At 36.7% G+C, this 15,361-nt stretch overlaps 1 protein-coding gene across 3 annotated transcripts in view; it reads left to right on the top strand.

The window, feature by feature from the left end:
• tsnare1 (T-SNARE Domain Containing 1) overlaps positions 1 to 15,361 on the top strand; it is a 221,091-nt gene that overhangs the window by 43,776 nt on the left and 161,954 nt on the right. For all 3 annotated transcript variants that reach the window (XM_069194987.1, XM_015357115.2, XM_015357114.2), the window contains exons 3-4: positions 9,169 to 9,246; positions 11,875 to 11,944. In XM_069194987.1, coding sequence (XP_069051088.1) covers positions 9,169 to 9,246; positions 11,875 to 11,944 — 148 coding nt within the window. The remainder of the gene's footprint in view (positions 1 to 9,168; positions 9,247 to 11,874; positions 11,945 to 15,361) is intronic.

Raw genomic sequence — 15,361 nt, 5'->3', positions numbered from 1 at the left:
TTCTCGATATTTGATTTTGATGGGTCTCCGTCAAAAACACTAAAGGCATGCAATGTTTGTTGTGTTGGCAACAGGTCTTCAGGTACATCTTGGACAACATCCACTGAAAATTGGTCCAAGAAAATCAATGGATGTCTATTAAAAAGAGGCTCAGCAAAATACAATCAACACATATTTGATATAATTGAGGATCTCACAAGGCCATTTGTATGTTACTCTCACTGAAAACTCAGAGCTCATGGAGTTGCACTCTTGTCTCCTTAGTTTCTACTTTATGCTACTGCAATACTTATATTTTATTTTTACAAGAAATGAACAGCAGACAAAATTGCTGTATCTTGAACTTTTTCTCCATTTGTGCTTTGAAAGTCATGAGAACCCATTTTTTTGTGAACTGTATACTTTTTGAAAATGCAGTTTTGATAAACACAATACTGAAGGTTGATTTTGACAGTTCTTATCTAGCAAAATCTTGAAAGGTTTTAGTGGTGTTCCTTTTAGACTTGCAACAGTAATTACATCTAAGTGTGGGCTTTTAAATACTATCTTCTAATGTTTTTTATTTTACAGTATAAATGCTTTGTCCAACTTATAAGAAGATGTCTAATATATATCTCATATGTTTGGTTATATACTTCATAGAACATATCCTCACCTATAATTATATCTGATCAATTTTAATTTTGTTATCAAAACATCAGGATTTGATACTGAAAACACTAAACATATTGCTGCATTAAAATATGCAACTTCGATAAGTAAGGAAATATCAGGTTTAAAAATATTGTTACATAATAGAGGGGTTAAGTCTAATCAAAAACAAACATCAGGTTCTTACATCAGCTCTCAATGAAAGAAAATGTCTAAAAAATAATAACACTCCTTTTCATCAGTATTGCACAGCACAAGTTTTCTTTGCTTAAAAAGTGACAACCAGCAAGCACAGAAACAAATATTTATTTACAATAAGTTACAACTACACAACACAATATTTCACACTACTTGCTGTTCTGTAAGTATCAGAGTCATGCCTTTTACAGACATAGTAAACATAGAACTCTACCTGGCAACATAGACACAAAGTAAAGGAGAAAAGATGGAAACTGCACCTTTTTTTTATAAAATAACAAATCCTACTCTGGATCACTAAAATATATTCTAAACATATGAAAAATGTTCTCCCCTATTGAAAATAATGCATCACTAAACAATGTTTATTTATTTTAGCCAGAAGGATAACACTTAGGAAATCAGCATTTCTACAAATATAAGACAAGAAGACCCTTTCTTAAAGCCTGCAACTGCACCTATTTTGTGTTCAGATAACCTGGACAGATTCTTTGTCTGGTGAAGGAAGTGCTGTCTTTTTCTTGTTAAGCTCTTTTTTTTTCTTCCTGTGTGTTCCTTTTATCCTGTCTTTCCAACAAAGTGTCTGAGAGGACTGACTTAATGATTTAACCACAAATGGTGCTGTCACTGTAAAATATCAGTAAAATTGTTTGGCCTCCTGGATTTTGGCTATTGTGACTGCCTGGAGTGAGACATTCAAACATTTCCAATATTTTACCTAACAGACTAGAGTACATTTTATGGGAAATGTAATCATTTAGATACAGTACCCTTGACACACAGTAATAAATTACAGAGATCTGTAAGTAAAAGAAATGGAAACCAAGCAATAAACAATAAAGCAAAAAAATATGAAGCACTTTCAGTTAATGTCTGAAAATATATTAAAAATGTACTTCATCTGATGTACGGGCTGCAGTATTATGATACGTCACTGGCATTATGACACTGGGTACTATTAAGATTGTCCACTGCTACTGTATCTAGTGTATTTGTAAAATAAGCACATTTTTTTGTTGATGTTTTACATCAAGCAGGTTATAACTTTGCGTTCCTGTAGGAACTTTGATGCCTGCTCTAAAGTATAGAGTATACTTTGTATACTTAGGTTTTTTATGCTGCACTCCATGGTGTTTATGTCTCCTTAGTAGTAGATTTAGTTTTAAAAAATCCTAAAACCATTTTCTAAACTCAGAACAGAATAGAACCTCATAGCAATGTGGAGCTGATTGAGAATGCAGATAATATGTTGTGGATGATCTTGAGAGATAAGATAAAAGAAAACTGCATATACTGAATACATAGGTTCTATAAGATAATAATAGTTGAATGGACAAAAGCAGGGACTGTACAATTTTTAAGTTTTTTAAGTGAATGTCTAGGGCAGAAAAAGACAAGAAATGTTCTTATAAATCAATACTTACCTTATTTGTATTTGTCTATGTGTAAAATACATATTGTGTGTGCAACAAAATAAGGTTTTATTGCTATCACTGTAGACAGTCTACTGTAGAATACAGCACAGACACATTTTCAGAGTTTCTCAGTCCTTTACAAGGAGCTACAATACAATGTTTGAATCTCCAATGAAAAGTGGGCAGAAATGGCAGACACAGAGAAGTAGCCCAGGCTGTGTAGAGCTCTGAGAGAGGCCAGGGAGTCTGTCTCAGCACTGGCAGTTCAAAAACAGGGCTCAGTCAGTTTGGTTATGCAAATGTTTTTTTTCATCTTGCAAGTGCTCCCTGCTGGAAAACAATGAAGTTTAGTGCTTCAGGATTATTTCAAAACCTGTCAATATTATATATTTTTTCTGAGACAGACTTCCATGGACATGGGTCTCTGATTAGAGACGGCAGAATTCTGCACAGCAGCAAGAATTAGTTAGACATCTCAACAGAGTGACATTCTGTATAAACTCAACAGTTGGTGCATGCCTGCGTTTCATAACGAAGTAAGGACTTTAATGCCTTCTGTGCTTCTGTCTCTTTCAGCTGGCTTTTGCAGTAATTATGCACTGCAAAATCCTCTGTCTTCTTGTAAAACAACTTTTAGGTGTTTTATCAAGAGTTTAGCAAAAGTAGGGAAAGAATTTCCATAAGAAGAAAATTGATGGATTTACCAACTGACAATAACTACTTTGTTACATGTTTTTAAAGGCACAGTAATATCAATGGCAGCATTTGTGTCATTATAATGTCACTGACGTGCAATCCAATCTACAAAGTGAAAGTGGCATCTCAGGAAGTTTAAGCTCTGTTCAGAACAATCAGAACTCAGAAAACATTATTTTAACCATGTTTCAGTCAGTGAAGGTTGCTGTGACACCAGTTTGTTTAAAATTGATAATCTAATCTTTATAAGGGGAGAAACTGGAATATCTAATTATGTAACAAGACAAATGCATTAGTTTAACAGAATACTTTATATGACAAAACATTAAGCTGGATAAAGGTATCATAAAAATTCATTAGAAATATTTTAAAAAATAATATGTATTTGTGCACTAGAGTAGTTTACATAGTACAGGATGAAATAATTAAGTTAAGGGATACAATATACTGTACCTATACATTTAAAGGCATGTACTGTAGCAATGCAGAGCAGTATGATAGTAAGGTCAAGGGATGGGTTTATTGCAGAATTTACAGGTGTTGTCTGAACAGGTAAATTAGTGTAGCCCTTATGCCTTATTCATACATGCACTGTAAAAATAATTAGAAGGTGACATGAAAATGTGAAATTGTAGACCTTGCCGAATTCTTGACTAGTCAAATGGGAGGAGGATGAGAGGTAAATAAAAACATAGAATATAAATGGAACATAAATTAAAACATATAGCTCATAGCTCACATAGGGCAGAACATTGGTGGAGTGGTGGAGTGGTTAGCATTGGTTAAATTCCTGGGATGCTGTCTGCATGTATGTATGTTCTATCCTTGTTTATGTGCTTTTCCTTTGGGGTCTCTTGTTTCCTTCCAGAAAAAGTCTGGTAGGTTAAAGAAAAATTGTAGTCCCAATTTCTCAGGTTATTAAATCCTGGTTACAAAATAAATTACAGTAATTGATGGTATCACAAAATTTAATTAAGCACAAAATTGTGAACTTTGTGAAAATACTGTATGGCTACCGTGTTGTCACAAAACTACTGGTCTCACCAGGGGCGAGAGCGAGAGTTTGGGAGACGTGATGTGAAGCAGCCATTCCTGCTCACTAGTAACTGTAATGCCTAATGTAATGCGACATGCAAGTAAATAAGTACAGATCATGCAGCAGACAATTCACTGCAGAAATGTTCCCACATAATCTGCATGCTGAGTTAAGAAGTAAATAGTTTTTGTCGGCAAAACTGTCTTGAAGTAGAGAGAAATATTTTTATTGGATTTAAAGAGATGTATTCATAAGCCTGCTTGTTTACTGTATAATAGGGTTGCTTCGTGTCACTAGAAGTTTTGTTGCCTCCTTCTGAATCGCAGACAATGACAGCAATACAGTGCTGAGCATACCTGTACATTTTGTCTATTTTGTGATGTAAATTGGAGGTTTTACACATTACTGTGTACATTTTACTTTCATTGTGGTTTGACATGCACTCATCAATGTTGATGCTTTCTATCCCAAAAATATTAAAATAGCGTTGCAGTTCCCCTTTAATTGGGAAAATTGGCTCCAGGTATGGTGGTGTGTATATTTGTGTCTGCGTGTGATGGACTGGTGTCCCACCCAGGTTGTACCCTGCCCTTTGCCCCTGCCTTTTACCCTGGATAGGCTCAAACTACCCCTTGACCCTTTATTAGATAAAGCAGTTGAAAAATGAACAAATGAGTTGCATTAAACTGGGTTATCAGAACAGTAATCATGGCTTCAACACCTTTCAGACCAATTCAAGATTTGCACAATATTGTAAAGAAAACCTTTTCCTGCTGACTGAAATTGATATTGATAAGAATGCACAAAAGCAGCCTCCTCTCCCTCCCCCCCGGCCCCTATGGTGCTGAACTCTGCCGAGGTAATGTACTGTAGGAGACTGACAGTAAATCCTTTGCAGAATGGGCTGCCAACTGTAAAACTGCCATATTAGAAAGGAATCAAAGACCAAAACAGACTAAAATTTGTAATATAATAGCCTACTTTGAAAAAATGCTCACAACAATTACTACTGATTGCTGCAGGAAAACTTTGATTCAAAGCAATAGAAAGGAACCTGCTCTTCTGTGTTTTCTGAGTAGTGATAATTATTGCTCTTCAACGAGACTGAAGCACATTCCTGGCGGTGCTCAGTGTGGTGTTACTGCACCACCTGTGGCCTCAACTCCGAAGTATTGCATTATGGGCAGGGGGGTGGATAGAGCTGTTCAGATTGCCACACTCCTAAGATTCATTGCATTTCTGCCAAGGTGGAAGAAGTTATGAATATGCTGGAAGTGTCCATGACTTAAGGGACACAACATGGTGAGCTGTAATAGAGTGCAATTCCAGTTTTCCTGCCAGATGTAAAGAGGAGGGGTTGGAATCCCTACAGTATATCTACCAGATGCAGTACTCTTTTTTTTCTTTTGAAGTGAATCACTTCTTTCTTCTACACCCCTCCATTGTAAATGCTTAAATTGTGAACCTAATGAAAAGGTCAGCAATTGCTGTGATTTCAAACATGAATAGGATACGAAAGTAGATCCACAGAGTTTCCAAAGAAACACAGAACATTTAGTGGATATCACATATTTTAATTCAGTTTTTTATAAGTGTGTTATCTGTATTCTTTTCCATCAGAGACAACAAAAATGTCTTTAATGATACACAGACTGGAATTCCAATTCAAAATTCCAGAGAAATGTTTTTATAGTATTGATAGAATCTTTTCTTCCTTTAAATTATATCAGTCATTGGACTTCTAACTCCCTTGTGTGAAAGCTCTATACTTTTGTTTTTGGACATGTTTCTGTTTTTCCCTTTGATTTTTTTCTTAACGAAGAGGAGGTGTGTTTCCATCTCAGACACACTCCCTTCTCCCCCATTGCAAATTCAGCACAAGGATTAATTCAGTTTTGGTGTTTTCTATTACTTTAACTTTCCTTATCATGCAGTGCAGCAGACCTTATGTGTGACTGTATACTGTGTACATTTCTGATTATGTCTGTCCACGTGTTCATCAAGATATCAGAGTGTCTATGTGCTGCATGAAAAATCTTATGTATTTGTATGTGTGATTTGCAGGTAATTAGGTCTCTCAAAAATGAAATTTTCTATTAATTCACCTCTATCTCATCCACCCTCCTTTTTCTCATCTCACCATTTACTTCTAGGTCTGTCAACCCCAAACTTAAGGACTATCACCTAAAGTAGGTGTATACAAGGAAATTTTGTTTTGTTCACTAGAGTGTAATATGTACATTGGATCTCTTTTTTTACTCTATTTTAACAGAAAACACATTAAACATAATTTATGCCCCATGGTGTATGCTGCATATGTTTACAGATTAATTCAGTCTGATTAATTTGAGGTTGTGCCCATACCAGGAACTGGAAAAATCCTTTTGAAAAGAAAATGATGTTGAATCACAGGTCCATTTGTAACTCTTTCTGATTTTGATGTAGGCTGTATAATTACTGCAAAATTAAGAGCGAAGCGTGTATATTGGTTTTGTGTTAGTTGTATGTAAGAGACACTCCATTCTACCTTGACTATATAACATTGTTTATCCTGATGGCTGGTGGATTTATATTTCAAATAATATTTTTTATCTAATAAAGTAAATAGGAAAAACAGGAAATAAATCTTAAAGGAGATATGGTCTCAAAGTTTGTTATCCTTGACAATCCTACTTTGTTTTTAATGAGTAATTAGATGAAAGTATGGTCTTTTTGTTTGATTCATGATTGTTTGCCTTACAAGACTATGTCTCTTTAAGTATACACTGCAGTATGTATTCATTTTTTTTAATTAGAATATGTATTTATACATATTTTAGCTAAATTTAACCATTTACAACAATATGATGCAGTGAAATGACTGTTTCTAATAAATAGTAAACTGATACATACAGTAGTTGTGTTATTTCAATAGCTTCCAAAAGGTCATATTTTAACTTTAGTAGTCACCATAAGTCTGAGGTTAAAATGTAGAAAAAAAGGGAAACTATTCTGGTTGAATGCTTTATCGAAATCAAACTGCTGATGACTCTTGTATAAAACATTGAAGAGGGATCTGGCTAAAGATACAGAATCACTGGATAACCTTGAAATAACCTTAGATTGTAAATGAGAGCAATGATGATCTGGGCTGTGAGTTTGTTTCAATAGGGCAATATGGGAGGTGAAGATCAGTAACTTTAATTATCCTGAGGCTTCTAAAACATTAACTGAGAAAATTCCCCAGCTAAACAACAGTTTAACACAGTATTGCAACGTTAAACTGGGATGGATCTCAGTGAAATCAAAAATCACAAAAAGAGAAAACAATCTGCAAATGCATTGATATACAGTAAGTACAACAGATCTAAATTACTGCCTATCTAAAAACATAGACTCAGATTGAAACAGTGGGGATAGTCACTAGATTCTGATGGCTGCAGGAGGTTTTCTGATACATCCATTGTAATCTTGCAAAATTAGAATTTCTCGAAGCTTTCCGTTTCGTTGGGGACATCCAACAGCAATTATTTGATATACTTTGAATCTGCGTCAGCTTCCACTTGCCTAGTGCATTTGGCATTATGTATCCTTTACATGCATGCATGTTTTCTATCACAGCAGGTAGTCTAGCCTTAAATATAATTGGATTATTCACATTAATGCTGCAATTGCCAATGTAAAAAAGATTGTGCTGTCCAGAATTTTCTGATTCACATTGTAAGGTAGTCTGCCCAGGTTGCAGTTGTTCTGTGTGAATACTGTCACGATCGCTTCTCCTTCTCTCAAGGGTGCTCCAGCCCTTCCTTGTTCTGCCCCATTACCTGCACCTGTTTCTTATTTCCGTTCCACCTTAAAAGCCAGTCGCTGATGTCACTCCTGGTTCCTCATTGAATCCCGTTTTGTGAGGGTCCTGCTGCGGCTGGCTCCGTTATGGTTTTAACCCTTCGTTCCTGATTTCCCCCGCTGGTCCCGATCCGGCTCCTGGTTTTTAATTCCTTCGGATGGATCGTCTGGCATTGGACTACTCTTCTATTTTGGATTCTACGTTTTGGATTTTGTCTTTGATTGTTCGCCCGGGACTCACTTCCCCCAGACACCTGCTCACCTTGGACACACCCCCCTGTCTCCATACCCTTCTCCTGTATGATTTTCTCCCTACTGTGTCCTCACCGACCGGATTGTGTCGTCTGAATAGGGCCCGGAAAGAACTGTTCGTGACAAATACCTTGAAATTATCCCCAGAGACTGCCCTTTACACATGTAAAATAGTTGCAGTGCAAAGTATTGAGACTACCTCACTGTAAAAGGTTGAACTACAATTGCTCTATTACAATTAAAAGTATGCATCAGCTTTTTTGCTGCATATTTTTGTTTGTTATAGTGAGTTTCTATATGGCTTCTTTTACTTTGTTTTCCCCTCCATTGTGACTGAAGGCAGCCTACAGTAGGTGACCAGACTAGAGCTGGCTGAAATTTTTTTTTTTTAAACCTGCATTTTAGGTACATATGCAGGCCTAATCTGACAAACTAGGATTTTGTTAAAAGGAGCAATCAGATTGGAACAGAGTCTGAACTAAATAAATAATAAATAGAATAATGAGTAAACCTGACAAATGTAGGTTGAGAAGTGGAGTTAAGGAGAGTAAAGGTTTAAAAACTATTCTACTACACTGCAATTTTTGTGTGCCTAAATATACACAATGTATAGTATTATAAACAGATTAATTGGAGCCTGGATTGCTATTCTCTACAACTTTGCATATTTTGCTTTTCTATTAAAAGTCTCCTTGTTTGTATTACATTTATGAACACAATTGAACTCTTGACATAAAGTGTGTTTCATTCAAACAAGTTGTATACCTTTTTATGAATTAAACATTCTTCTTGTTGACAAGCTCCACAAAAAAGATGCTGACTTTGAAATGCAAGAGCCTATGAGACCGTTATCATAAAAAGTACAGAGAGGGAAACCTTGGTTCAAATGTTCTCTAAAAGCTATTGCAGCCAGGTCACTAGAGGGCTTCTTTTAGATGGTCTCATTCTAATATGGCAGAACTATGTCAACATTAAGATACTTTGTAGTTCTTCCACTGACATGTAAAATAACTCTTAATATAAGTCTAAATGATATCATCTTCACATGCTTAGTGTAGTTTCTGGTAATTGTTTGACTGTTATTTTTCTTTGTAGCCACACAGGTCAGTCCTTCAGAGCTACAAGATGTCTTCCAGGAGACTTCCTCCAACATTTTCCAGATCAATGCCAATGGTAAGCCTCCCATCAAGTGCAAAAGTCACATTAGGCACACCAGAAGAGCTAGTTTGTGCTAAATTAAATGGGCAGGGATTTGTTGCTCTTTGTACTCCATATTTTATAATTGCAGTTACAAACAAGTGTACATTAAAGAATGCAGCATGTGTGGTGTTAATTTGTACAATTTGTGTTTTTTTGTGAAATAACATAAGGGGTTGTAGAATATATACAGTGGATATAAAAAGTCTACACAACCTTATTGTATTGCAGGTTTTTGTGATGTAAAACCAGAAATCAAAATCAATCACGTCAGACATTTTCCTATCTTTAATGTAACCTTGCAACCAAACCGATAATTATTAGGAAAATAATTGAAATTAAAAAAACCTACAACACCCTGGTTGCATAAGTGTGCACCCCCCTCCCCCCCCCCCAACTAATGCTTTGTGGAAGCACCTTTTGCATTTATTACAGCAATAAGTCATTGTAAATATGTTTCCATCAACTTTGCAAACCTGGATTTTGTAATTTCATCCCACTCTTCCTTGCAAAAAAGTTCAAGCTCTTTAGGTAATTCCACAGGTTTTCTATGGGATTGAGGTCTGGGCTCTGATTGGGCCATTCCAAGACTTTAATCTTCTTTTTCTGAAGCCATTCCTTGGTTGACTTGGATGTGTGCTTTGGGTCGTTACCATGTTGGAAAGTGAAATACCTCTTCATCTTCAGCTTTCTGACAGAGGCCAGCAGGTTTTGTGCCACAATATCTTGATATTTGGAGCTAGTCATTATCCCATCTATCTAGACTACAGCCTCTGTCCCAGCTGAAAAGAAGCAGCCCCTAAGCATGATGCTGACACCACCATGCTTCACAGTAGGTATGGTGTTCTTTGGATGATGAGCTGTGTTGTCTTTGCATCAATCATATCTTTTAGAATTACAGAAGGCCAAAAAGTTCAACCTTTGAGACCATAAGACATTTTCCCACATGGTTTGGGGGGGATTAAATGTATTTGTTTGCTAAATTTAGATGGGCTTGAATTTTCTTGAATGTGAGAAATGGCTTCCGTCTTGCCACCCTACCCCATAACCCAGACGTGCAGAATACGGCAGATTGTTGTCACATGCAAGGAGTGAGCTGTACCTGCCAGAAATTCCTGCAGCTCCTTTAATGTTGCTGTAGTCCTCTTGTTAGCCTCCCTGATAAGTTATCTCCTTGTCCTGTCATCAACTTTGGAGGGTCATCCCAATCTTGGCAATGTCCCTGTTGTCACGATCATAAACCCCTCCTTTTAAGGACGCTCCAACCCTTCCTTGCTCCTTGTCCTCGTCCTATAAAAGCCAGGCGATTACTCTCTGCATTGGTTCCCGTACCAGGTGAGTCTGGGGCTTGGAAGCGCCTGGTCCTGTCAAGGTTTTAGTTTCCATTTCCGTTTCCGTTCCCGTGCCGGTCCCAACCCGGTGCTTGTTTTAACCTTGTCTGTCTGGGATGGATCACCTGGCTTTGGACTTTTGCTGCATCTTGGACTCAGCTCTGGATTGTTTGCCTCGGCCACACCTCCCCCGAACACCAGCGCACCATGGACACGCCCCCTGTTTTTATTCCCAACTCCCGCACACTTTTTTCCCCGTGTTCTCCCCACTCTAACCTGGATTGTGTCATCTGCATAGGGTCCGGAAAGAACGCTTTCGTTACACCTGTGGTGCCACATTTTCTCCACTTATTGATGATAGTCTTCACAGTGCTCCATGGTGCATTCAATGCCTTTGATATTCTTTTATACCCCTCTCCTGATTGGTACCTTTCAACAATAAGATCCTGTAGATATTTAGTTAGCTCCTTGCAGACCATGGCTATCTCAGTAGGATGCAACCACGAAAGTTTCAAGGAAATCCTACAGGAACAGCTGATTTTTATTTGGGGTTAATCAGAATCACATTCATTGATGGCAGGTGTATGCTACTCATCTTTGGATATGATTTTGAATGTGATTGGTTAACTCTGAACACAGCCACAGCACCCATTATAAAAGGGTGTGAAGACTTATGCAACCAGGGTGTTGTAGGTTTTTTAATTTCAATTATCGTTCCTAATATTTATCTATTTGTTTTTCTCTTGAATTTTGTTGGTTACAAGGTCACATTAAAGATGGAAAAATGTCTGACATGATTGATCTTGATTTCTGGCTTTACATCACAAAAAACTGCAACTTCAATAAGGGTGTAAAGACTTTTTATATCCACTGTACATGATAAGTATAAGTTCCCTAGGCTACATATACATTGCTCTGTGGAATGTTTAAAAGACAGTTAATTCCTATCAGATGGAGTCTGGTTGTGGATGTGACTGTCCACTGATATTGATGATGATGTGACTCTAGTTGCATTAGGCTGAGTAATCCTTAAAAATTTAAGTCTTTAGTTGAAGGCATGGAGCAGTCTTACCTTGAAGAATTGACATCAGGAGTATTTGCGTTAGCGCCATGTTGAAACCCAATGAGCTACAGACCTGCTGCCCATTACTATTGGGGTTTCTATGGTATATTGACAAAACAAAACACTAATCTGATTATAGAATGGTATAGAAATTTTCTTCATTTATATACAGAATAATTTTCCATCTCTGTTTCTTTCCTTCATGCACAGTTGTGACACTGGAGAAGAGCCTCCAGTCACTAGGGACATCCAGAGACACAGAAGAGCTGCGGCAAAGCCTGTAAGTGCAACACTCACCACTCTATTTGTGCTCAATTTCCATTCTTCTTGCAAGCTTTGAATGCCCTTCATTCAACAAAATGTTGTTCCTATGTAAACCAATTTTCCACATTGTTTCAACTTCAGAACACATATTTAGTTCACTTCACATTGTATATGGATTTTTCCCATATTTGAGGAACCTAGCTTATGTCAGTGGAAATATATATGTATTATAATGTCACAACTTCAGTACAAGTCACACAGTAATTTCCAGTACAATCAGAACCATTATGAGATTATTTTTCTTATGTGTATGGTTGACATTCTCATCTCAGTGGTGTTTGTCTGAATTTGAAAGTTTCATTTCAGTCTCCCTGAAACTTTTTGAATTGACAGGATTATCTAATTCATACTGTATCTTGTGCTTAATTAGACAATTTGACAGTTCTCAGTAGTTATGAAAAACTACTGCCATCTTGCTATTGTTTAACTTCATTATACACAACAATGAAAATCTATCCCCTCTACACTGGTCATTGCTTGATACAGTGATTCCTCTAGTGTCGAGATGGATTTTGAAAAATAATGTATTAATTCAAAACATGGCACAAAACTTGAATACCATTGTTCTTTTTTTAAAATTGATTTCTACTATTAAGTGCATCATCATTTCCTCTTTAAACTACATACACTAATATGTAAATATATTAATTGTATAATAATACATTACATATGATAATATAAAAGTTGGAAGTACATCATATATAACCATATTCTTTAGGCAAGAAGGTACCGAGTGGAAAGGGATTTTCTGGTTATATTCACTTTTGTCAGCATTTGGCTCTGGCTTATCCATTCAGGAAAACTTTATAATCAACGTGTGTAATGTGATCACATCGTAGTCTGCTTCAGAGGCTGTCTCACCCTTGGGCTTGTTCAGGATGTTACCTTAAGAAAACACCAACCGTTGTACGGGGCTGAGTGCCCCTTTTCTGTAGTGTTTGTGACTGTGGACTGTCACATCAGCTCTCAGACTCGATTTCTCAGCAAATCACCCAACGCTCCCCAGGGCACTGATCCATGGTAATGACTGTAAACACATAGGCTAATCGCTGGGTCACTGGCTTGTGGTGCATCTGAAGAAAGAGAGGGAGGAACAGAAAAACTCACCTTCTTCGCCATGCTTTCCAATTTGCCTTAGATTTGTTTTGCCTGTCCGTTAGCTTTCAAGACTGTCAGTAGTTTTTGTAGTTATTTATTGGGATTTTTACAATGGAAGCCACTTTGTCTTATTGCCTGACCTTGCAGCAGCAGCTTTTCTGTGCCAATCTCTAATCACACACCTTTTCTCAATAAATACCAGTCGACACACTGCTGGAGCCCTGGATTGCTGTACCTGATTCTATTATGCTTCCACAGAGCCATGCATGGCTCAGGGTCACAATTTAGTATCCTTCCCAGATGGCACAGTGTAGCTTAAAGGCTTACTGCTTCAAATGACTGTTGTGTATAGTGGCAATGTCACAGATTCATGTTGTCTTTGACAGTGCTATTGGTCAGCTGTACAAAATGTAGGAAAATAACAAAAAATGCCAAAGCTAAGAACAGGTCACCCTTGAGAAGCTATTATGCTTGCAGATGAAAAAGTCCTGCACTCTCCAAAGCCATTGGATGGTTCATAGGTTTTAGAGAATAGTTGATTTTTTTCTATATAATACAGTTCTGCAGGTTACCTACTGTATAGATGAAACTCGCTAAAATGATCTCAATGTACTCAATGGCACATATACATGGAATTAAACAAGTGGATAGAAAAGCACAGAGCACATATGTAGCATACTGTAATATTTTTTTAATTCCTTAAAATGATTGGCTATGGAATCAATGTATGCACCTTTCCTTCAGGACAGTCATGATGCAAAGTTTAATACAGGGCGGTTCATTTAATTTCTGGATGAATGCAGGCTCAGTTGCATCTACAAGTTGCTTATAAAGGAAGAACAAGGCACTATTGTGCTTAACGTCATCTTGAGTACCATTTCATTTGGTAGGAGTAAATACATATTTTAATACCTGCTTTGAGAGCTTGAATATTGCAGTAGAAGCTCACAGTAGTCACAAATAACACTGACAATGGAATGTTGTTTTTTTGTTAGAAATAGCAAAGGTGGTCATTGTGATGTATCTACCACATTGTGTGACAGAATGTGGGGCAGTGTCATAAAGGGAATATACTGTATTTTGGACCAAGAGTTCTGAGCAATCTCTCCCCCCTGCTAAATTTTGGAGTTTCCCCTGGCCAGTTTCAACAAGGAAACTACATTTCTGGCAACAGTAATTAGCTGAGTAACAAGGCTCAACGGTTAACAAATAGTTTTCCTCTCAAAATAAACTTTTTGTTTGGGAAGACTTGAATATTTGGCGTTTTGCTGATGGAAGGTGATTAAAGAGCAAAGAAAAGCTTCTGAGTGTTTTTAAGTGAAATAATATCACTTAAAATGAGTTAGACTTTATTTTTCTGAACTGGTCATTGTGCTGGATTCCCAATCCTCTGTTATATGTAGTAATACTTTATAATACTATAGTAATAACTTTTGGTTAGTTTTCCTGTGGTAGAGTGGAAAATGCAGTCAAATGATCCTAGGTGGTAGTGACGTGGTTCCCACAAACTCAATGGAAAACGCTCATGTGATTAACAGGGCAACCTTGTTCTCAAATTTGTCAGTATAGTCAAGTAGGAATAAAGGCGCATTGAGGTAAAATGACTCTGCACATAAAAATAGAACCTACTTGTACTCCAGGAATAGGGCCTTATTCATCTACTGTATAATCTGATGAATTGGGAAAAATGAAACTTGACCCTAGAGTGTTATTGAATTCTTCTAGCTTTTAAATACAAATGTGGGTTTATAAATATAAGACTACCAAAAATAACTGAAAAAATAACTTTGATGTAACACGGTGAGATACCTGATCTAATCAAAGCTTGTTTTCTAGTAATCCTGGTAGCGGATGGAGTAGTGAATGGTAGCATAAGAGGTTCTAGAAGGTACTGATGTTCTAAATATGTAAACGTACTGTACTTTTCCTAAATAAAAATAGGTTGTTTAGTAATGCATCCAGTGAGGTAGTCCTTATTGTACTCAAATGCATTTTGGTAACCATAAAGCTTAATCGTTTGGGGTGTTTTAAAATTAATGCATTTCATTAATGGGGGTGATGCAGAGCAGAATAATGCATTAAAGTAGCATTCTTTGCATTTGACTACAATAATAACTACATTATTTATGTAGTTTTTCACTTTGTGACAAATGTATTTGTTTAAAAAAATAAAAATAAACTGTATTTTTATACAGTGATGTCATGAAGTGCTGTTAAACGAGACTAGAAAGTTCAAACTGTACTTTTATGTATGTTTTTTAAAGATATACATTGC

The sequence above is a fragment of the Lepisosteus oculatus genome, chromosome 10 (genome assembly GCF_040954835.1).
Source record: "Lepisosteus oculatus isolate fLepOcu1 chromosome 10, fLepOcu1.hap2, whole genome shotgun sequence".
Taxonomy (NCBI): domain Eukaryota; kingdom Metazoa; phylum Chordata; class Actinopteri; order Semionotiformes; family Lepisosteidae; genus Lepisosteus; species Lepisosteus oculatus.
The sequence above is the reverse complement of the archived record's forward strand: the minus strand, read 5'-3'. Positions and strand labels throughout refer to the sequence as shown.